Below are 21,590 nucleotides of genomic sequence, written 5' to 3'. Positions count from 1 at the left end.
AGACAACATTTGGTGCTCAAAGCAGCATGGACTCCCCCTCCCTAGCCTCAGGACGGGACAATGACTAATCTGTCTGTCTCCCCCTCTAACTGCCCCAACGCCAGGGATATCATTAGCTGACGGACCATACTACTTTTTTCTTAAACTCAGCCTCAAGCATCTGGCTTGTGGGGGCTTCCCTGGGCAAACATTGTCCTCCAAATTGGACAGTCATAATGTTGGGTGTCCTCAGACAAACTGCCCATCACTGAAGTGGGGGTGGCCATCCCCCATCATGGCCGGCACCCGGGGAAGGACGGACGGACGAACGGACAGGGCCGGGAGGATGTCAGGCCCTGACACTGTAGTCTTCGGAGCTGGGTGCTGGTGCGTGTGTGTAGCAAAGGCCTCCCTGAGCAAATCGGTGTGGTCCTTGTGGTCCAGTCCTTGAAAACCAACAGCTTGGATCCCGCCAAGGACATCAAGGCAACAGGTGAGAGAGGGTGACGGTGACTTGAAGGGGCCCTCCAAGAGAGTGGCATTACTCACAGCGGGGAGCAGGCAGGGCAATAAGTTTGGGAGGGCTTTCTACCACCTCTGTAGCTCCAATAGGGCAGGAGGGTACTTGGGAATGGTGGCCAATCCCACAGAAAGGGAGGGGCTGGTCCTCGTCCTCCGAGGGAAGGGGCAGAGGGCTGTGAGCCGTGCAGATGAGATCTCCAAATGCCCTGGAACTTATGGCCAGGCAATTCTGCTCACTTTGCTCTCCTTTCTCAGAAGGAACCTCTGCTGCTGAGTGCTAAGCATGGCCTGCCAATGGGACACCTCTAGTGATTCACCAGGGTACGTCTGGGGAACAAGATTCCATCTTATTCTCTTACTAAAAAAATGTGTCCCCTTTCCCAGGTGACTCGGCAGTCTCCAAACAGCATCATCACAAACATAGGCTGCTTCTCTTCCTCATCTTGTCTCTATACTTCTTTCCTTGGCCTCTTTATTCTGCTGAAATACAGAGGATGCTTACATCAAGTGCTGGTCGCAGAGTAAAAAGTAGAAAAGATTCCATGATCTGCTATAAAACGAGCCCGAAAGGACACGTGGACCCTGCAGCCAGGCACTGGAAGGAAAAGGCAACTCGGGCGCTTGGGTTCAACTGGATTCAGTGATGCAGCAAAAAAAAAAAAAAATGTCTTAAGAGACCAAAAAGAAACTTCCCGACAATGGAGAAAAGGCTCTTTCTGTCTGGAAGGGGGCGCTCCAAGCAGTTTATTGAGACAGGAGTGAGTTGGGAGCCAGCAGCCTTGCAGATATGCCCAGGAATTTTTTTTTTTTTTTTGAAACAGCAAACTCCCAAGGTCCTGACGAGGGCCTGCGGTCGGGGGGGGGCAGTGTGGTTTCTCTTGCTCTTGGTGCTGCGAGTGGCTGGTGGGCAGGGCTCAGGTGGAGGCTGGGCTATCCATGGTGGACAGGAGGTGAGCGACCTGGGCCCGCTCGGCCGCGCTGATGTGCTCGCTCATGCACATTATGCAGTCCACAGCCACCTCGGGGTTTTCCTGGACCAGGCTGCAAGGGACGGGAGAGAAGGGTTGGAGTCACTGCCACCTTTAGCTCAATGGACCTTAGCACAGCCCTAAGAATACCCGTGCAGGGCCATGTCACTTTCCTGGGTGGACAACAACCCAGGGCTCCTGAACCTCTTCCTGCTGTGGTCACCACAGGGGGGTGATAGTCCCTTGGTAGGCAGGAGAGAATATGGCCTGGGGACAGTGGACTCTATTGGTCACTCGTGTGACCTGACATATGCATTTCCCCAGAACTTCAGCTTCATGTGCCAAATGGGGTCCCATGTGATCTACTACTCTTCTCCCTGGGGAACCCATGGGAACGAGGAGAGCAAATCCTCAGAAAGGCTGATACTGAATGGGAGCCAGCAGCTTAAGACCTGTTAGTTCAGAATATGGGTTCTCTATCCATGACCCTGGACAGTCATCCTATATGTTCCAACAACGGTCATGAACTGAAATCATTGTACACCCTTCCGTATAGCATCCCTGGGGGTGTGGTGGCCTCTTTGCTGCGGGCCTGGCCCAGGGCAATGTTGTGGATCTCCGTGCCCAAAGCTGAGCCTGAGGACCCGGGGCCCCTGCAGTGTGGTGGATTCCAGTGACCACTCTGGGGACAGGCCTCTGCACTTTCTGTTAAGTCCAAGGGATGGATAGGCCACTCACCTGCGGATGGTCTTGAGGATGGAGTCTCGCTTCAGGTACTTGATGTTCTCGCGGATGGCGGAGTGCAGGCCGTCCCCCACCTGCCAGTGCTGCTCCAGCCACTGCACCACCATCTGGTTGTTGTCCCACAGGTAGGCCTGGGGAGGGGGCCGAGGCTGCCTCAGAGAGGGACCCTGCTGCTGCGCGGGCAGGCCCCCCCCCGGTCCCCCCCCCCCCCGGCGCCTACCCGCCCACCTGCCCTACTTCAGGCCCCGGCCCACCTTGACGGCCCCCTCCGTCTCCACGAACCAGCGGCGCAGCATGGACTGGATGTGCACATGGCTCAGCTCGCTGCTGACCTGCAGGATCTCCTGCTTGACCTGGTCCTCCAGCAGGAGGCGGCGCAGGCGCCAGTACAAGAAGGTGCGCGAGGTCTTCCACTCCAGGATGTCCTGTGGACGAGCCCGAGGCCTGACTCCCAGGAAGGGGCGGGAGGACACCCAGGCCGCTGCCTGGGATTGAGCCAGGAGGTGGGAGCAGGCTCTGTGATCATTCCCATTTCACAGGACAGGAAGCTGAGGCACCGGGGCCGGGGAAAGCATGAGGCACCTGCCGGAGGAGTGGCAGAGCCGGGACTTTGCCAGGACTCTAGATTGGCTTATTAGAGGCACAGAGGACCTAGCACGGGACACAGGGTAGCAGGTGACTGCGGGATGTCCTCTTAGGGGTAGGGCAACAGGGCGGGGGTTGTGATGGTCAGTGGTGGGCGAACACAGGGCAGAAACGCTTCCCAAATCGGCTCAGCAGTGAGAGGCACACACAAAGGTTGCACTGGTGGTTCCCAAACCTTGCTGCCTATTGGAATCTTTGGGGGGGGAAAATACTGCTGTCTGACTCCTACTCCAGAAATTCTGATTTAATTGATCTAGAGAGCCACCTGGGCACTGGGACTTTTTTTTAAAGCTCTCAAGGTGATACTGTCACGCAGTGTTTGAGCCTAAGTCTCTGCCATGTGTTGGGAGCCGCGTAACCTTAGGATGGGCCATTCACACACACCCCCGGCCCCCACAGGCTGCAGGCTCTTACAGAGATGACACCCTTCTCCAGCATCCTGCCGGGCGTGTCGTGGAGGTCAGCAAACTGCACTGCCACCTGGTGGTAGATGGGCAGCAGCAGGTCCTCTCGGGCCTTCAGCCGGCCCTCCAGGTCCTTGCGTTCCCTTTCGGAGAGGTCAGACGCTCCTGCAGGCAAGGGACCAATCCAGAGTTTGCAGGACAGTCCTCACCAAACTCTTCTAGCACCCCCAAAGAAGGCTGCTCATGCAGTGTCAGAAAGAACACCCACAACTGCAAGAGGGCATTCAACTTGCAACTTAAACTCTGCCCCCTTTTTATCAGACCTACTGTGCTTGTAGGGTACCAGCAGTTCCTATTTTAATACAGGCCGTAAAATGTAATAAGGGAATATTATAAACAACTCTATGCCAACTCAATAACTTTGATGAAATAGACAAATTCCTTGAAATACACAAACTATCAAAGCTCACCCAAAAGGAAACAGATAACCCCAATAGTCCTATATATGATTAAGGAAGATGAATTTCTAGGCAGAGACCTCCTGTCAAAGATTTAAAGGAACAATGCCAATTCAAACTCAAAAAATAGGAGGGAACACTTCCCACTTATTCTATCAGATCAGCCTTACCATGATAGCAAACCCAAGAAATTATAAACACATACATACACACACTCACACACACAAATCTTGGGAATAGCAGTTATAAAGACAATGACACCTAATATGGACTTTTTTTTTTTTTTTTTTTTTTTTTTTCATTTTTCTGAAGCTGGAAACGGGGAGAGACAGTCAGACAGACTCCCGCATGCGCCCGACCGGGATCCACCCGGCACGCCCACCAGGGGCGACGCTCTGCCCACCAGGGGGCGATGCTCTGCCCATCCTGGGCGTCGCCATATTGCGACCAGAGCCACTCTAGCGCCTGAGGCAGAGGCCACAGAGCCATCCCCAGCGCCCGGGCCATCTCTGCTCCAATGGAGCCTTGGCTGCGGGAGGGGAAGAGAGAGACAGAGAGGAAAGCGCGGCGGAGGGGTGGAGAAGCAAATGGGCGCTTCTCCTGTGTGCCCTGGCCGGGAATCGAACCCGGGTCCTCCGCAAGCTAGGCCGACGCTCTACCGCTGAGCCAACCAGCCAGGGCTTAATATGGACTTTTAAAGAGCATGAAACAAAGCTATCACTCAAACAAAATTGGTAAAATACCAATACTTTATGTCTGATTGGAAATTCTAAAGGAACATTTTGCTACCAAAGTTCTGATGTCCCTTATTGATCCAAAATACTTTAATGGTTATATTTTGTGTGTGATGAGAAATAAATTCAACAAGCCATTGTGTATGCTTTTTTTTTTTTAACGTCAAAGGGGCTGACTTGCTATATATAAGCACTTAAAATATCTCACAAGTTTATAGCTGTGTTTTTGGTATGTCTTCACTTTATTTTTAACATACTAGAAACCTCCAACAATGGAGCGGGATAGGCCTCTCTTGACCTCTGAGGGGAGAGATGCATTTTGGACCCTCTCACCTAACTGTTCCACAAGCTTCTTGTAAGTTGGGTCAATCCTTTTCATAGCCTTTACCAGATCTTTCTTTCGGAACTTAATCTCCACTGTTCCCTCTGGCTCCAGAACACCCCCCCTGAAAAAAAAAAGAGGTAGGGGTGAGGTGTGACAGAGTCCCCCAGCAAGTGACAGCCAGCCAGGAGACATGGGGATGAGGCAAGAGAACCAGAAAATCTGGGTGTCAGTTCTTAGCTCTTTCACTGACTTGCTGTGTGACCTTAGGCAACTTGTTTTCCCTGTCTGGTCATCTGCTTCTATATCCATAAAATGAGGGACTGAGCCAAGTATTTAAAAATCAAGTGTTTTGAATTCTAGAAGGCCTTTTCAGCTACCAGAATTCTAGAAGGCCCTGTCTGAAAAGTAAAGCAACTGTTCAGTGAGTGTGTGACTTTCTCCAGAACAGAATAAACCTCCTGGCTCCTTAGCCACAGTGCTCTCTGACCTTCCTAACTTCTGCTCTCCCAGAGCCAGGGTACTGTTTCTGATCTCCACAAAGGCACAGTGAGGAGACCAACTTGGGCCTATATGAGCTGCCCTCCCATTTCCAACCCCCAGTCACCCCTCAGCCTCCCCACACCCACTTTTATTCGGATAGCTTGGAAGCCCCAATGAATACTTTCTGTAGCTCTGAGCTTCCTGGCAGCCAGAGTGGAAAGTGAAGGAGGTTGCTCATGTCTGAGTCTCCCTGGAGGGTCTAGGCACGCTGAAGGCAGGTCAGGCTCATCTGTACCATACCACAGTGCCTAGCACTGCCTAGTATATAGTAGGTACTCAACAGTCACCGAGTTAATAAGGGACTGAACACTGGAATAGGATGCCCACAGTTTGGGCAGAGCTACTCTTAAGGCCTTTTCATCCTGCACAGCATGTAGCTGTGTCTTCACTCTGAAGGCGCTGACACATTGTGTCACAAGTATTGTTGTCATCCTTTCTGCAAGAGTTCCTGGGATGATTTCCATCTTAAAGAAAGTTCCAAGAAGGAAGAACTGGTTTCCTCTCATAATTCATTCAGTCCTTTACCTGGCCAGTATTTCTCAACCACCGGCTAGGAGTTACTGTGGTAGGCCCTGGTTTATAAGATTGGATAAAATACAGCCCCTACTGAAACTCACAGCTTTGGGAGAGACCTGGAGTTTAGTGAGAACGAGATGACTGGTTATATTTCCCTTTTCATCCTGGCTGCCAGGAAGCTCAGGTGCTCTTGGTCTTTCCTTACTTGGTGGCAAGCTTCCTTGGGAAGCAACTGAGTGTCAGTTATGCAAGAACAGACAATTCCTCTACCACTTCTGTGCTTCAGCCACTTGCTCTACTGAGAAAGGCCAACTGGACACTGGATGCTAGTTTTAGGTAAAACTGGAGGCTCTCCATCCATCAGAAACTCAGAATGCCCCTAAGATCCCCAGCTGGTAGCTCAAAGGGGATAGGGCCTCGGGACTGGCAGTGAGAACAAGGAAAGGCTAAGCCAGGTCGAGGGCGACATACCCACCTGCTCTCTTTGTCCGCATACATTTCTATGCACAGGGGGTTGATGGTGGAGTCCAGGACCACCCAGGAGCCTCCCCGGAGCTCAGCGTAGGGCGGGATGTAGATAAGGATGGGCTGTTTGTACTGCCTGAGACCGTCCACAATGTAGGCTCCAAATTTTACCACCTGGTCATACATGTCTGAAAAGCAAAGCAACTGTCCAGTGAGGCAGCCTCGGAACCTAACGCTCGCCCACGAGCAAAGCCTTTGTTGTCCTGGGGGTTCCAGAAAGCATGCTCAGCTGGAGGTTTCATGGCACCATGAGAAGAACACTGAGCCGAGCCAGGAGCCAGCCGCGGTGTAGATGGCTCTATTCTCTGTCTTATTATAGGAGGCTAAGTGTCTGTGTGACCTTGGAGAAGTCACTCTGTCTGCCTAGGCTTCAATGTCCCTCTCCATAGAGGGAAGCGTGGAGAGCAACCACACTAAGATTCCTGCTGGCTCTGACTGCCCGCCGCCCTGTCCCACCGTGTCTAGCACACAGAACCATGCAGTCCCTCCCTCCTGCCCACAGGCAACATGGACTTATTTCCTAAGGGACACCATGGTATGTCCCTCTGAGTACCAACCATCCTGCATGGTACCAATAATGCAATAATAAAAAATCAACCCTAACCGCACTGAGAGCTAACGCCATGTGCCAGAGACTGGCTCATCAAATCCTTACCTTAGTCCCTTGAGGTTGGCCTTATTCTTGTCCCCTTTCACATACATGAGACACTGAGGCTCAGAGAGGTCACCCAGCTAGCAGGAGTCACACCAGGTCTGCTGCCTCTCAGGCCAGTTCTTTCCCCCGCACCCCACGGATGGCCTCTGTGCATGGAAAAGCGCTCGGGGCCTGCAAGCTCTTGTACCCCTGCCAGGACCCTGAGGCCCACAGCTGCCCTGAGGAAGGCAGGCAGACATGCCTTCTCATCCTAATGGGCAGGGAGGTGACTGCCTTGGCAGCTCTGGGGCTGCCCCTTCCCTGCCCTGCTGCTTCTGACATGATCTTTGGCGAGTCACACCAGGAACCCTCAGTTCTTTATCTGTAAAATAGGCTGTTACCAGAAGGGTTCCCGTCCTCAGGGTTGAGTGTGGGGCTCAGTTAAGATGACAATGGGACCAAACACAGGAAAACAACAGCATGGCCACCCCGAGGGGGTTGTCCTAAGTGCTGACCCTGAGGTTTCAGGGCACCCAGGGGGGAGGCTGCTTTACCTTTCATGCCCCCGGAGAAACCCCTCCAGTTGGCAAAGATCATCAGGGGCAACTTCTCCTGGTTGAAATCCTTGATAACCTGGGCTGTCTTGTAGGCCGAGTCCGGGAACCACACCTGGCCTGCCTGCTGGATCAACTGAAACACAGAGCCAGCTGGGTGAGACTCCTGTGTGCAACAGCAACCTTGGGACCTGGGACAGGCAGGCAACCTGACCAGCATTGCCACCAACACCAGAGCCAGAACTCACAGGGAGGACCCAGAGCTGGTCTCCAAGGGCCCTGCAGGACCCTCACGCTGCAGCCCAGAAAGGTTTCTGGTGCCCAGCGACAGGCTCAGGGAGGCCCCAAGCTAGTAAAGGCTAGTAGGATCCTAGGCCCGCTGTCTGGCTTCTGAGCTCCTTCCAGAGGCCCAACCTAGAAACAGCAACAGGGATGAGCAAGAGGCAGGACGGACTCCTAGGGACTTCTGAGGAAGAAGGAAGATGAGAGAGAGCTGGAGAGACGGCATGGAGTCCCCCGGGGCCAGGACTCCTCCAAGTATCTGAGCTGAAAAGGCAGGTACGCTGAGCTGGCTGAAGGAGCACCCCAGCCCCCGGGCCTCTCACCTTGGCCTCGGAATCCAGGTTGGCAGGGTCTGCGGGCACCACCATCTCCACCGTCCGTGTCTCCACGGCAATCACTCCGACAGGGATGCCCCCCAGCCTGCAAGGCGGGGCACAGGTAAGCCGGGGGCCGGGCAGCACCCCCAGGCAGATCAGGGGGAGATAGGGTCCCCCCAGCCCCAGCTGACATTCTGCAGCTATGCTGGGAGTGGGTAGTAAGGGCTGGCATAGAGGCATGCCGGGTCAGGGCTATTGTCACTGGCCGGGTATTTTATCAGAAGGCACAGCAGCAGCCTAAAGCGGTAAGAGCCTCCCAAGTTGGCAGGCTGGAAAGGTCCTGTTGGTGCCCTTATTGGGGCCACAGCTATCATGAGAGGGGAGGGTCAGGCCAGTGTACGAGCTGAAGCAGCAGTGTCTGCTAGGTCTTTCCGCGACAGTGGCCACACTCCCTCTCTGTGCTGTCCAGTGCAGTGGCCACAAGCTGCATGTGCCTACGGAGCGCTTGAAACGTGGCGAGTACAACTGAGGAGCTGAGGTGTCATCCTCTTTCACCTTAATTCACTTAAATCTGAATGGTCACAGGTGGCCAGTAGCTGCCACATTGGACAGTGCAGGTCTAGACACCAAGTCCCATTTGGAAATGACTGAGTAATGTAGGAGCTTCAGCTCAGGGGATGCCAATGACATCAGTCACTGTCACCACCAGGTACCAGCCGCCCCTGCTATGCAGGTCACTGGATTCTTCTATTTCGTCGCCCAACAAGCCCATGGGGCAGGTGAGGGGGAAGCAGTCCTCAAATTAAGGAAGGGCTTCCACAAGGAAAAAAGAGGTTTCATCTCAGGTTTTAAAAAATGTTTTTAGAGTGAAACATAGAGAAGCAACTAGTGCCAATAACTAGTTAGTATTTTGGGTGGTTTTTTTTTCTATTTTTTAAACTAAATTTATTGGAATGACATTATTTAATAAGATTATACAGGTTTTAAGTGTACAATTCTATGACACGTCTGATTAGCCCTATTTTACAAATCTGAAAACTGAGTGTATAAGTATAGGCTGAGTATTTTTATATCTATTGCCAGGAGGTAAATAACAGCAACAATAAACATGAGTAATAGCAGCCACGACCACTTAGGGAACATTTATGATATTTTTAAAGCACTTAACATATGTTATTATTTATCATCATCATAACAATCTCATTTAATGAAAGCCCAGACAGAGAAGACCTGGACCTCAGGGCCAACTCCAAAGCCTGGGCTTGCAGCAGCTACATCGTGCTAGGAATCTGAGCAGTACATTTCGAGGCTGCTGCTCTGGGCTCCATAGAAGGAGGAACTTTTGGGCCACTGGAGTTACATAAGGAGATGATGGCTACACTGCTGAGGAGTGAGCTGCTCAGCTCTGAGAGCATTCAAGCAAGTCTCTCACTAGCCATGCAATACAACAGCGGCTCCTGCCCATGGTCCTCCTGAAATGGAATTCAGTTTTGATTGTCTGTGGTTTTCTAGCTAGAGCACCCAGGGCCACCTCTGATTTCCAGAGGGGTCTGCGACCCCGTGGCTAGAGAGATGCTAGGGGCAAGGATCCCCACCGCCAGCAAGAAGCTGGCTGAGATGCCTTCTAAGGCCACAGGCAAATCTAAACGTTATGAAGAAGTTCAGCAGCCAGAAAACCATCCCCCAAATGAGTCCTTCTTTTTGAAAATCCTGGGGCCAGGAAGAAAGTGTCACTGGGGGTCACCTGTGCTAGTACCTGGGAGACCCAGTGCCTAGTGAGGATAGGTTTGTGCAGCCTGGCCCATCCTCGGGGTTACCTTGCTCGTCCTGTCACCACGGTCTGGGCCCAGGGTGCCAGGATTTCCTTGAAACTGCCCTGATCGAAGAATCCACTCTGCCAGGATCCCTTCAGAGCTGTGGGCAGAAGCAGAAGCCCAGGCTGAGGGACTGGGTTGATGTGGACCCCCAGGGTCCACTTGAGGGGACAGGCTGCTCTGCAGTTTCTCTAAGGGCAGCCTGACCTTGACTTGACAGCCCAAATGCCTTTCTCCCCCAAAACACACAGACCCCAAACCCTCGCCAAAACATACACCACAACAAAAGAATACAAAAACAGGGCTGCAAAAAATAGACTAGATGAGGAATTCTGTTCATATGGAATGACCAACCCCATCAATTCCCCCCAGTGCCAAATCCACAAATACCCTAATCCTAGTCTCTTTCTTTCCAAAGAGACAAATAGCTGATGGGCGCCTTCGAAAGATGGGGTTTCAGAAAGGGACCACTAGTCCCGAAAACCTCATCCCTGACCCCTGACCTGGTGGTTGCAGCTTAACAACCACTTAACTTCGCATCTAACAGAGAACAAAGTGAGAGAGAAAAATAGAGAGACTGTGACGATGTCAGCTGCAGCCATCCCCGGAGAGGGAACGGTGACTTAAGGCCACGCCACAGAATACATGACTGCAGTCTGGATACAAACACCCGGGCAGGAGGGGTCTCAAGTTGCAGGTGTGGGAGGCTGGGCACCTGGGAACGACACTGAAGTGGCCTAACTTCAATGTTGGCCAGAGGACTGGTCTGACTAGATGAGGAAAACCATAAGAAGTAGGACATTTTCTCACCAAGATAAAAATCAGCCCCCTCCATGCTCACAGGCAAGAAAGGCCAAGCGGAAGGAAGAGGGGAGAGCAAGCCTGGGGGCTTCACCACTGGCAGAGTCCCGGACGTCCCGACAGGGCCCTCTCCTGCCCCACACAGTGGGATGTGCAGGCCGATTTCTAAAGGTGACAGCCCGTGAAATTCTAGACTCAGGACGATGGTAACGGGGCAGCTCAGCTTTCCTGTCCTGTTCTGGGTGCTCAGAATGTAATCATATACCTCCAGGGGACAAACCTGCTGCTTTCGGAGAAAGAAGGAGAGACTGTGTGTGCAAGTGCCTGTGTTAACACATGTGCACACACGTGCGTGGCTGTCTGCATGTGTGTGTAGAAGTTAGGTTGCCCATCCCGGGTAAAGTTTTAAGCAAACAGGGAGGGAGCGAGGAAGAAAAAAGAGAGGAGCAGCCGGGGAAGGAGGTCATGACCTCTACTGTCACACATCTCCATCCATCAGCTCCAGAAACCGGAAGCCGGGTCCGACCTGCCTTGGCCAGTAGCGCAGGAAAAGCCCAGAGTACAATTTCAATTCCTCCGCTCTCCCTGCACCTGACCTCAGGCGCACTCCCTACATACCAATGCTTCAGACTCAGTGTTCCTTCATCTCGGCCCACAAAAGAAACCCGAGCCCCAGGTCTCTGAAGCTTGAGGACTTACTTGGGTGAGGCCTTCCTGCAAGCATCCACCGGGGGTCATAGGGAGCTCTTGATGGGCAAAATTCGATCTCTCTGTCAACAGGGTCAGTGGGTGTGACGATAGGGACCGGGCTGTGATTATCCTAGAAGAGAAAGCCACGTCTCCAGCTCCAGCTCCCGGGCTTGTCGGAGACACCTGCGATTTGCTCTATTTCTCTCCACTGACTGTGACAGGCCTGGAGGGGCAGCAACAGAAGCCCAGCCCAAACGAGCCGATCACCACAATTCTGAGTGGCATTCAGTGAGGGCCTACCAAGTGTTGGGCTCCAAACATCCCTTAATTATTCCCATTTCACAGATGAGGAAACTGAAGCTCAGCTGTCCCCAGGTCTGACTGCTACTGAGGAGGAAGCCAGGCATCAAATGCAGCCTGACTGCAGCTGCAGGATTCACTATTGTCCAATGTCACCTCTTTTGTTGAGAGGCGATGCCATCCCTTTCTCAAGGATCAACATATAGCATCCTTGGCATTAAAAAAAAAAAGCCAGGAACAACTATTACAGGGCTGGGTGTCAGAGAGGAAAGGAGGGAGGAATAAAGAAAAACTCAACCAGTCACATCTGCAGAACTCCCGCTACCCATGCTCCCAACACCACTAGCAAATAAACTTGGTAATAGTCTCCAGGCTCTACACTGTGGGGGGATACCGCACCTTTGGCATATAGGACAGCCACTCCAGGATGGTATAAACGCCCTCGAAGTCGTCCGGCACGGTGATGTGGGAGACGCCATTGTTATGCATGATCTGCACGCCGCCCAGCTGGTTGTTGGACGTGTAAACCTCTCTGCCCAGGACCTGCTTAGCCACAGCATGGTTAGCAAAGTCCTGCCCGGCCCCGGGCACTTCCTCCCGTTTGGAAGTCATCTCCCTCGGTGGTCCTCAACCCTGGCTGCATATTAGAATCACCTGGGAGCTTTCAAAAATCCAGATGCCCAGGCTGTACCTAGACCAATTATATTAGAATCTTTGGTATACGTTTTTTTTTTAACTTCTAGATTAGTGTTTTTCAACTGCCGGTCCGCCAGAAATTTCGTGCTGGTCTGCAACAGTTAACCAACCTGATAGGTCTATAAATCTTCATACAACATCAGGTATAATCTTCAAATAGCATCAGGGTGGTTAACTCTTTCATGGATCGGCACGAAATTTCCGGTGGACCAGCACCAGTCCGTGGCCCAGCAGTTGAAAAGCACTACTCCAGATAATTCTAACATGCAGCCCAATTTGAGAAGGAGTGTCTTCTTTGATTACCTTGATTATGACCACTTATGATCACTTTGGTCATCTCAAAAGCAAAACCCTATCTCGTATTTCTTATTCAGTAGGTCCAGGGTGGGGCCTGAGCATCTAGTTCAAGGGCCGCACATTGAGACCCTCAGTGAGAATTTAGCAGATATTAAATTCTGGACGCTTCATGGCAATGTGGAAATGTTTTCATAGAGTGGAAAAAGCACAATACCAAACTGCACATTCACTGAAAACTAGCCACGTAGAGAGAGAACATGAGAGAGAGATACACCTCTCACACAGTGAGAGCGACTGGGTCTTTTTCCAATTTTCTGCAATGTATAATGCTTCTTTAATAATTTTAGTAATTGTTTGAAGCAAATCATTTTTAGAAATTTAAATGTAATATAGAGCCTAATCCTTTTTTTGGAGAGGAGGGGGTTTCATAAGAGTCCAAGATGTTTGAAAATTGGAACAATAGCTCCTGTATCAGTAGAAATGACACTGGTTTCATATTGAGAAAAACCCGTCAGGGGACGAGAGAAGGTTAAAATGACCCCAGGCCCCTTCACGGTCACCTTGTTGAGAGCGCTGGCTCCTGTCAGGATGATGTGGGAGTTTTCCACCTGGATCACTCTCTGGCCCAGCCTCACCAGGTAGGCCCCGATCCCGAGGGCTCGGCAAGTCACCTGTGGGGACAGGAGCCCTTCTGAATTCCTGAGGATGACCTGTCCGCCCTCCAGCAGGACCCAACAGACGCACATGGAAGCTACAGCTTGGCCACGGGCCACCTGATTCACGGCCCACAGCAGAGGCAGGAGCTGTTCCATCAGGCTCGCCCGACTCTGGCTTCCAGTTCAGGAAGAACACAGTTAACAAACAAGAGTGTCTTAGACAGACGGTAGATACGGAACGTTCTGGTTCTTCTTCAAGGGGCACCTGGGAGCTCCTCTGAACTGGGTCCTTCGCGAGCTATCTCAGCCGCTCACACAACCAAAAGGACGGCTGAGAGTGCGTGTGGATTAGATCCGAGTGAAGTTTGGCTGAGTTCAGAGTACTGTGCCAACGTCAGTGTCCTGGTTTGACTGTGGACTGTGGTTATGTGGGAAAGATACTGTCAGGGGGAGGCTGGGCAAGAAGTTCACGGACCTCTCTGTACTATCCTGTAACTTCTGGTGAGCCCAAAACTATTTCTAAATAAATAAATACGTATATATACACATACACAAACATACAGTTGGCCCTTGAACAAATGCAGAAGTTAGAGGAGCTGACTACCCCCAAATCAAAAATCCATGAATAACTTTTTTTATTTTTATTTTTTAGATTTTATTCATTCATTTTTAGAGAAAAAGGAGAGAGGGAGAAGGGGGAAGCAGAAAGCATCAACTCCCATATGTGCCTTAACCAGGCAAGCCCAGGGTTTCGAACCAGCAACCTCAGGGTTCCAGGTCGACGCTTTATTCACTGTGCCACCACAGGTTAGGCCCATGAATAACTTTGACTCCCCCAAAACAACTACTAATAGCCTACTATTGACTGGAAGCCTTACTGATAACATAAACAGTTAATGTATATTTTGTGTTCTATGCATTGTATACTGCAGTGGTCCCCAACCCCTGGGCCACGGACCAGTACCGGTCCGTGGGCCATTTGGTACCAGTCCGCAGAGAAAGAATAAATAATTTACATTATTTCCGTTTTATTTATATTTAAGTCTGAATGATGTTTTATTTTTAAAAAAAAACAGATTACCTCTGTTACATCCATCTAAGACTCACTCTTGACACTTGTCTCAGTCATGTGATACATTTATCCGTCCAACCCTAAAGGCTGGTCCGTGAAAATATTTTCTGACATTAAACCGGTCTGTGGCCCAAAAAAGGTTGGGGACCACTGGTATACTGTATTGTTACAATAAAGTAAGGAAGAGAAAAGAAAATGTTACTAAAATAAATCATAAGGCAGGCCCTGGCTGGTTGCCTCAGTGGTAGAGTGTTGGCCCGTCGTGTGGAAGTCCTGGGTTTGGTTCCTGGCCAGGGCACACAGGAGAAACACCCATCTGCTTCTCCACCCTTCCCCCTTATTCTTTCTCTCCGTCTCTCTCTTCTCCTCCCACAGCCCATGCTCCGTTGGAGCAAAATTTGCCCGGGTGCTGAGGATGGCTCCATGGCCTCTGCCTCAGGCGCTAGAATGGCTCCGGCAGCAATGGAACAATGGCCCAGATGGGCAGAGCATTGCCCCCTGGTAGGCATGCCGGATGGATCCCGGTCGGGTGCATGCGGGAGTCTGTCTGACTGCTTCTCCACTTCTAACTTCAGAAAAATACCCCAAAAAACCACACAAACAAACAAACAAATAAAAACTACTCTGTATCAGGGCAGAAAGCTTAAGGACGTAGGAATGGCTGCATGTTGATAGCTGATGGGCACATGGGGCTCATTGTCAATTCTCTTCCCTTTTGTGACCATTTTAAAGTTTCTATAACGAAAAGTTGAGGCAGGAAAGACTATAGAGAGGAGACTCACCAAGCTAATGGTTACGATCTCTTTATAAGCCAGGGAGGACTCCCCAGCGATCATGCCTGAGCCTCTCAGGTTCTCCACGCCCAGGCCATCGTCCTTCCCAATGATATCTGTGATGACATACCTTTGAGAACCAAACACGAGTTAAAGACCAAGATCTAGTCCAGAAGAACCCAAAGCTGCTGCACTTCCCAAGGACCTGAGGCAGGAGGGACAAGCAAGGGGAGGGCCTGGAAGGTGAGAAAGCAGCCCGAGGCCTCGAACCCTCATGACTGGCCCTAACACTTCTAGAAGACTGTATGGAGGCTGTCATAATGAAATGCCACCCCCACCGTGCATCCCTCCTAAAGCAATTGAGAATGCCATTTGGTCTGCAGAGAAATGGAGTATACATAGGAAGCCATCTACTTTATAATCAATCAATCAAGACTCCATGGCCAAATAAGTGTGAGAGACACTGCACACCCTAAGCTGTTACAGAGCCACAAGGCGCTTTAGTTCATTAAATGTTCTTAGGAGGCCCTTAGTAAAGACAATTGTTAGATCTTCTTTAACTCAGCGGTTCCTAAACCTACTTCCTCTTTCCCACATATCAACAACAAACATTCCAGAAAACTCAGCCTGGAAAATTCTGATTTAGTCAACCTCACTATAGAAAAACAAACAAACAACCCACAACTTTCCCTGGGAAAGACAGCCAGTGGCCTTGATGTTATTATGGAGCAGACCCAGCCCTGCCCACGCCTCCCCAGCTTGCTAATTCCCTCCTGCAATAGTTTGGCTAATTTGATCATAAAATATGTGAACCTGCAGCTCTGGGGACATCGTGGGAATTCAATCTAACTCTCCTTATGTGATGTGCTATTTTTGTGAGAGGCACGACTTATCTAAGGATGAGAAGAACGTGTTCACCTTAGAGCACACCCTGGGTGTCGAAGCCATCAGCGCCAAAGCTCGGGTATCCCATTGTACACACACCACTGCCCACTTGAAAATACCACCACAATGGACGGATTCTCCAGCTAGTGGCTGAAATAAACCATGGGCAAAAGGGGGGTCACCTGCTAAGTCATTTACCTGGATTCTCCTTCATCCTCGATGTGTTTACAATGGACGGAGTTCAGGGAGCTGATTCGGGTGTACTCTTGAGGAGTCAGGTACAGGTATTTAAATCCCTTTAAAAAAAAAACCTCCAGTGAAGCTATGAATCCAGTTTCCCGCCCTCGGCAGCCACTGTTTTTAAAAATATATATATAAGCACTATAGGACGGATGTTAACAATATGTTAACATGTCTGATATTAACACCATGTTACTAACAGCAATAAACTGCAGATCTGCTCAGGTCCTACGTGCTTTCCACCCATCCTTACAACATAACCTTTTTTACTGGTCTCTCTGAATCTGTTTCTTAGTCATCTTGTCACTATTGCTCCCCAAAGGCGACATTTCAGACTTTTATCTTATTCCCAGTCAGCCAACCCTGCTCCAATTTTATTATAATACTGTACGTATGTATAAGCTTTTTACATAAAAATAATAATTTTGCCCTCTTTTGGGGAGTCAATATTGTCCCCTTGGAAATGCACGCTCCAGTTGCCAAGAATGATTCAGTTCCCTGCATTTGACATCACAAAATGTGTGTCTGTCTCTCATTCATTCTGCCTTTTATTGCAGGTGATGTCTCTACGTCTCTCAGACGATTTTTAAGAAATCCCTGAGGCCAGGGACTATGTATTTTTCATCTTTGCATTCTTAGTGTTCACTGCATTCAGGAGATATGCATTAAATATCTGCACATATGTATATATTTGCTTAGTGTTTATTAACTTTTTCCATTGCTGTCCCCTAAGAAGCCTTTTTAGACATGTTTTCCTAATTGCTGTCCCCACCCGTGAAATTTTATTACCAATATACGGTATGCCTGTTTATGTATGGATATCTATGCTTTACATGTAAAAAGATTAATACTTTTCCTACCCCCACCTTGCAGGCACCCCCCCACCACCACTGAAAATACAATGTTAGCTGAGCAGAATGACACAGCCACACCGCTTCCTGACATACCTTGTGGGGGTCTTCTGGGTCCACCCAAGCCACCCGGAACATGTGTTTGATCTCCTCCGCAAGGCCGATCCGGGCCCCGCTGTTGGCTGCAAGGTAGATTTTGGGGATGCCCTCCACCCGGGCCATCTCGGATGCCCGCATGTACAGAAGGTCTTCTCCCAGGCCGAAGGATCCGATGCGGAAGGTGATGTCATTGCTGATGACAATCAGGTCCCGCCCTTCTGGATACTCCCGGGTCTTCAACCTCATTTTGAAGGCCACCATGCCCACCTGGTGATGACACAAATGCACAAGGAAAACAGGTTTGCGTCTTCAGGGGGAAGTTTTTGGAAAGGGTGGTTCCAGCCAGGGACTGAGATCTCACCTCGTTCCCTCCCGGAAGTCGGTTCATTTCCACCAGCTGGCCCTGAGGGTCCAGCACGAGTTCTGTGTACGTCAGGATGTCTTTGGGGTACCTGTCTGGGGAACCCCACAGTTTAAAGAGAGCCTGGGGAGAGGGGAGGAAGAAGAAACACCTGAAGTCATCAGTAAGGAGGCACATTTTCTCGTTCTTTCTTTTTTTAATCATGAACTACATACTTAAAGCACACAGAAAAACATGCAGAATAATAAACATCCCAGTACCCAATCTCGGGGTTTTCTCAAATCACCATTTTTCCTTAGTTGCTTAAGATTTTTAAAAAATGAGATGTGATTGGAGCCTCCAGTGTACCCCTCCTAGTCCCATCCCTGTCCCTCTTCCCCCCAGGTAATCATTATCCTGAATTTGTCTATCAGTCCTCTGCATGCGTGCTCGGCCTTACTTCATCCATGTGCTTACATTTTAAACATGCTGTATTATTCCACATGACTTAAACCTTAAAAAAAAATAGTATCACACTGGCCACATCCTTCTGCAGCTTGCTTTTTCAGCTCCTTGATGTGTTTGGGAGATGTAACCGTATTTCCCTGCTATTTAGTTTTCCATGGTGTGACCATATCACAATTCACGTATTCATAACCTTTCTTAGGAACATCTACGTGGCTTCCAATTCTACAGTACCACCAGTAATGCCGTGAGGAACATTCTTATGGCCTCCTCTTATCAACACAGATGAATTTTACCAGGGATATACCTAAAAGTGGAACTGATGGACCTCAGGGCTTGTGAAATTTCAACTTTACTTGATATTATCAAGGGGCTCTTAGTTTTTGAGACCCTTTATAGTCGTGGTAAGACTGTGTAAGAACTCCTTTGCTCCATCCACATACTTGCTAATACTTAGTTCTGTCAAACATTTTAACATTTATCCATCTGCTGGGTATGAAATTGTATTTTGGCATTGATCAGTACTTCACCAATTTATTAGTGAATATGTTTATTGACCAGGTGAGCTTCTTTTTTGTCAATTTCCTATTTATTCCAGCCTAGGTTTTTAAAAATAGTTTTGCTTGTTTTTTTCTAATTGACTTATAAATGCTCTGTAGATAAATTTAATCCCTTGCTGGTAATAAGCATTGGAACATGTTCTTCTAATCTGGGGCTTGTCTATTCTCCTTTGCATAAAGAACTTTTCAAATATATATATATATATTTTTTTTTTTTTTTTTTTTTTCAGAGAGAGAGAGTGATAAACAGGGACGGAGAGAGATAGAAGCATCAATCATTAGTTTTTCTTTTTTTTTTTTTTTTTCCATTTTTCTGAAGCTGGAAACAGGGAGAGACAGTCAGACAGACTCCCGCATGCGCCCGACCGGGGATCCACCCGGCACGCCCACTAGGGGCGACGCTCTGCCCATCCTGGGCGTCGCCATGTTGTGACCAGAGCCACTCTAGCGCCTGGGGCAGAGGCCACAGAGCCATCCCCAGGGCCCAGGCCATCTTTGCTCCAATGGAGCCTTGGCTGTGGGAGGGGAAGAGAGAGACAGAGAGGAAGGCGCGGCGGAGGGGTGGAGAAGCAAATGGGCGCTTCTCCTATGTGCCCTGGCCGGAAATCGAACCCGGGTCCTCCGCACGCTAGGCCGACGCTCTACCGCTGAGCCAACCGGCCAGGACAATCATTAGTTTTTCATTGCGCGTTGCAACACCTTAGTTGTTCATTGACTGTTTTCTCATATGTGCCTTGACCCCAGGCCTTCAGCAGACCGAGAAACCCTTGCTGGAGCCAGCAACCTTGGGTTCAAGCTGGTGGGCTTTTTGCTCAAACCAGATGAGCCCGCGCTCAATCTGGTGACCTCGGGGTCTCGAACCTGGGTCCTCTGCATCCCAGTCCAATGGTCTATCCACTGCGCCACCACCTGGTCAGGCAAGAACTTTTCAATTTTAAGGTAGTCAAATTTACAGGTCTTTTCCTGTATACCTTGTGCTTTTTAACTGACTCCAAGTGGTTTTAATCCTCCTGAAATTTATTTTTGTAAACTGAGGTAGAAATCAAAAAATTTTTTTTCAGTTAGGAACGCAATTTCCTTGTAACTTTTAGTAAAGTTTTATTCCCTTGACTAATAATCCCAGCTCTGCATTCTACAAGGTTCTATCCATGAGTGGGTCTCATTCTAGGCTCTATTCTGTTCCATTGTTCTATCCATCTAACTCCACTACAATCACACTACATTGTATTAAGCACTGCAGCCTTAAAATAAAAAATGGCATATGCTGAGTCCTCTTGACTTTGTTCTTTTTCAAAATTGTTTTTGTTATTCATGGGCTTTTGCTTTTCCATATGAATTTTTAGGGTTCACCAAAAAACTTTAGACCTATACTCATTAATTTGAACAGAAATAATATCATTATAATATTGAATCATCCCATCATTCATGAGTATATCTCCCAATTTATTTAGGCTTAAAGTATTTAAATAAAGTTTTAAAATTTCTTCTGTAAATGTCTGATATGTCTTTTATTTGATTTTTTTTAAGTTTGACTTTTTTTTTTCTTTGTACAGAGACAGAGAGAGAGTCAGAGAGAGGGATAGACAGGGACAGACAGACAGGAACAGAGAGATGAGAAGCATCAATCATTAGTTTTTTGTTGTGCATTGCAACACCTTAGTTGTTCATTGATTGCTTTCTCATGTGTGCCTTGACCCGCAGGCCTTCAGCAGACCAAGCAACCCTTTGCTGGAGCCAGCGACCTTGGGCTCAAGCTGGCAACCTCGGGGTCTCAAACCTGGGTCTTCCACATCCCAGTCCGACTCTCTATCCACTGTGCCACTGCCTGGTCAGGCTGATTTATTCTTAAGTGGCCTTATAGCTGATCTTAATGTTATAAGTGGCACGTTCTGGTTTTTTTCCCCACTCCTCTATATCATATTTCATTGTCTGAACTTCATATCATGACCACATCTTAGTCACAACAAAGCAAGAGGAGCTACGCTTTTATTAAGTACAAAGTGACCAGAGTTAAAGAAAACAGGACCAAAATGGAGTCACTTGTTCTAAGCTCCATGTCACCAAACTGAGACTCAATTAGTTCTCCCTTGCCCAGAAATGGAATCTCAAACCAGTCCATCAGAAATCTTGCCCAGTCAGCACTAGGTAGGTCATCTGCCTGAGACCCTGTCATCTCCCTAAAGGAAAGTGACCTTGCAATTACCAACCTGTAGTGGCACATTATTTTTTTATTTAAAGACTTTATTTATTAATTTTACAGTGATGGGGAGCAAGAAGTATCAACTCATAGTTGTTTTACTTTAGTTGTTTATTCATTGCTTGTCATATGTGTCTTGACTGGGCAAGGCCAGGATTTTGAACTGGGGACATCAGCACTCCAGGTCAATAATTTAACCACTGTGCCACCACAGGTCAGGCCATACTGTTTTTTCCCCTAATTTCACTTTGTAATTATTGCTGATCTATGAGAATGCAATTAAGTTTTGTGTATTGGTCTTGTAGCCAGCAATCTTGCAGTATAATCTAGTCCTACAGATTCTCTTGGATTTCTTATATACATATATAATCTTCAAAAACTATCATTTTGATTTTTCTTTCCAGTCTTTATAGCTTTTCTGTCTTGATCTATCTTATTACATTGGCCAGGACCTCTGATAAAAAATATTGAAGAGAATTGGTGATAATGGCTAATTTTGTCCTATACCTAACTTTAAAGAAAATACCTCTAATATTTTACCATTAGGTTTTTATTAATTTTAGGTTGACATCATTTATCAAGATAAATTCTCTTCTATTCTGAGTTAATTAAAAATTTTTATTATAAACAGATGCTGTCCTGTCAAATATTTTTATACCTATTGAGAAATTTAAGTTTTTTCTTAAGCTATTTAAAAATGATAAATT

The 21,590-nt window shown here is 48.6% G+C and overlaps 1 protein-coding gene across 12 annotated transcripts in view; it reads right to left on the bottom strand.

The window, feature by feature from the left end:
- Positions 1–1,289: 1,289 nt before the first annotated feature.
- ACACB (acetyl-CoA carboxylase beta) overlaps positions 1,290–21,590 on the bottom strand; it is a 114,040-nt gene continuing 93,739 nt past the window's right edge. For all 12 annotated transcript variants that reach the window (XM_066260351.1, XM_066260354.1, XM_066260355.1 and 9 more), the window contains 16 exons: positions 17,683–17,805; positions 17,319–17,588; positions 16,330–16,427; positions 15,256–15,376; positions 13,306–13,416; positions 12,152–12,295; positions 11,462–11,582; positions 9,965–10,061; positions 8,154–8,250; positions 7,549–7,684; positions 6,311–6,488; positions 4,788–4,900; positions 3,273–3,427; positions 2,468–2,638; positions 2,208–2,344; positions 1,290–1,542 (listed from right to left, as the gene is read on the bottom strand). In XM_066260351.1, coding sequence (XP_066116448.1) covers positions 1,416–1,542; positions 2,208–2,344; positions 2,468–2,638; positions 3,273–3,427; positions 4,788–4,900; positions 6,311–6,488; positions 7,549–7,684; positions 8,154–8,250; positions 9,965–10,061; positions 11,462–11,582; positions 12,152–12,295; positions 13,306–13,416; positions 15,256–15,376; positions 16,330–16,427; positions 17,319–17,588; positions 17,683–17,805 — 2,199 coding nt within the window. In that variant the 3' untranslated portion in view covers positions 1,290–1,415. The remainder of the gene's footprint in view (positions 1,543–2,207; positions 2,345–2,467; positions 2,639–3,272; positions 3,428–4,787; positions 4,901–6,310; positions 6,489–7,548; positions 7,685–8,153; positions 8,251–9,964; positions 10,062–11,461; positions 11,583–12,151; positions 12,296–13,305; positions 13,417–15,255; positions 15,377–16,329; positions 16,428–17,318; positions 17,589–17,682; positions 17,806–21,590) is intronic.

The sequence above is a fragment of the Saccopteryx bilineata genome, chromosome 2 (assembly GCF_036850765.1).
Source record: "Saccopteryx bilineata isolate mSacBil1 chromosome 2, mSacBil1_pri_phased_curated, whole genome shotgun sequence".
NCBI lineage: Eukaryota > Metazoa > Chordata > Mammalia > Chiroptera > Emballonuridae > Saccopteryx > Saccopteryx bilineata.
Note: the sequence above shows the minus strand (reverse complement) of the source record. Positions and strands in the feature narration are given on the sequence as shown.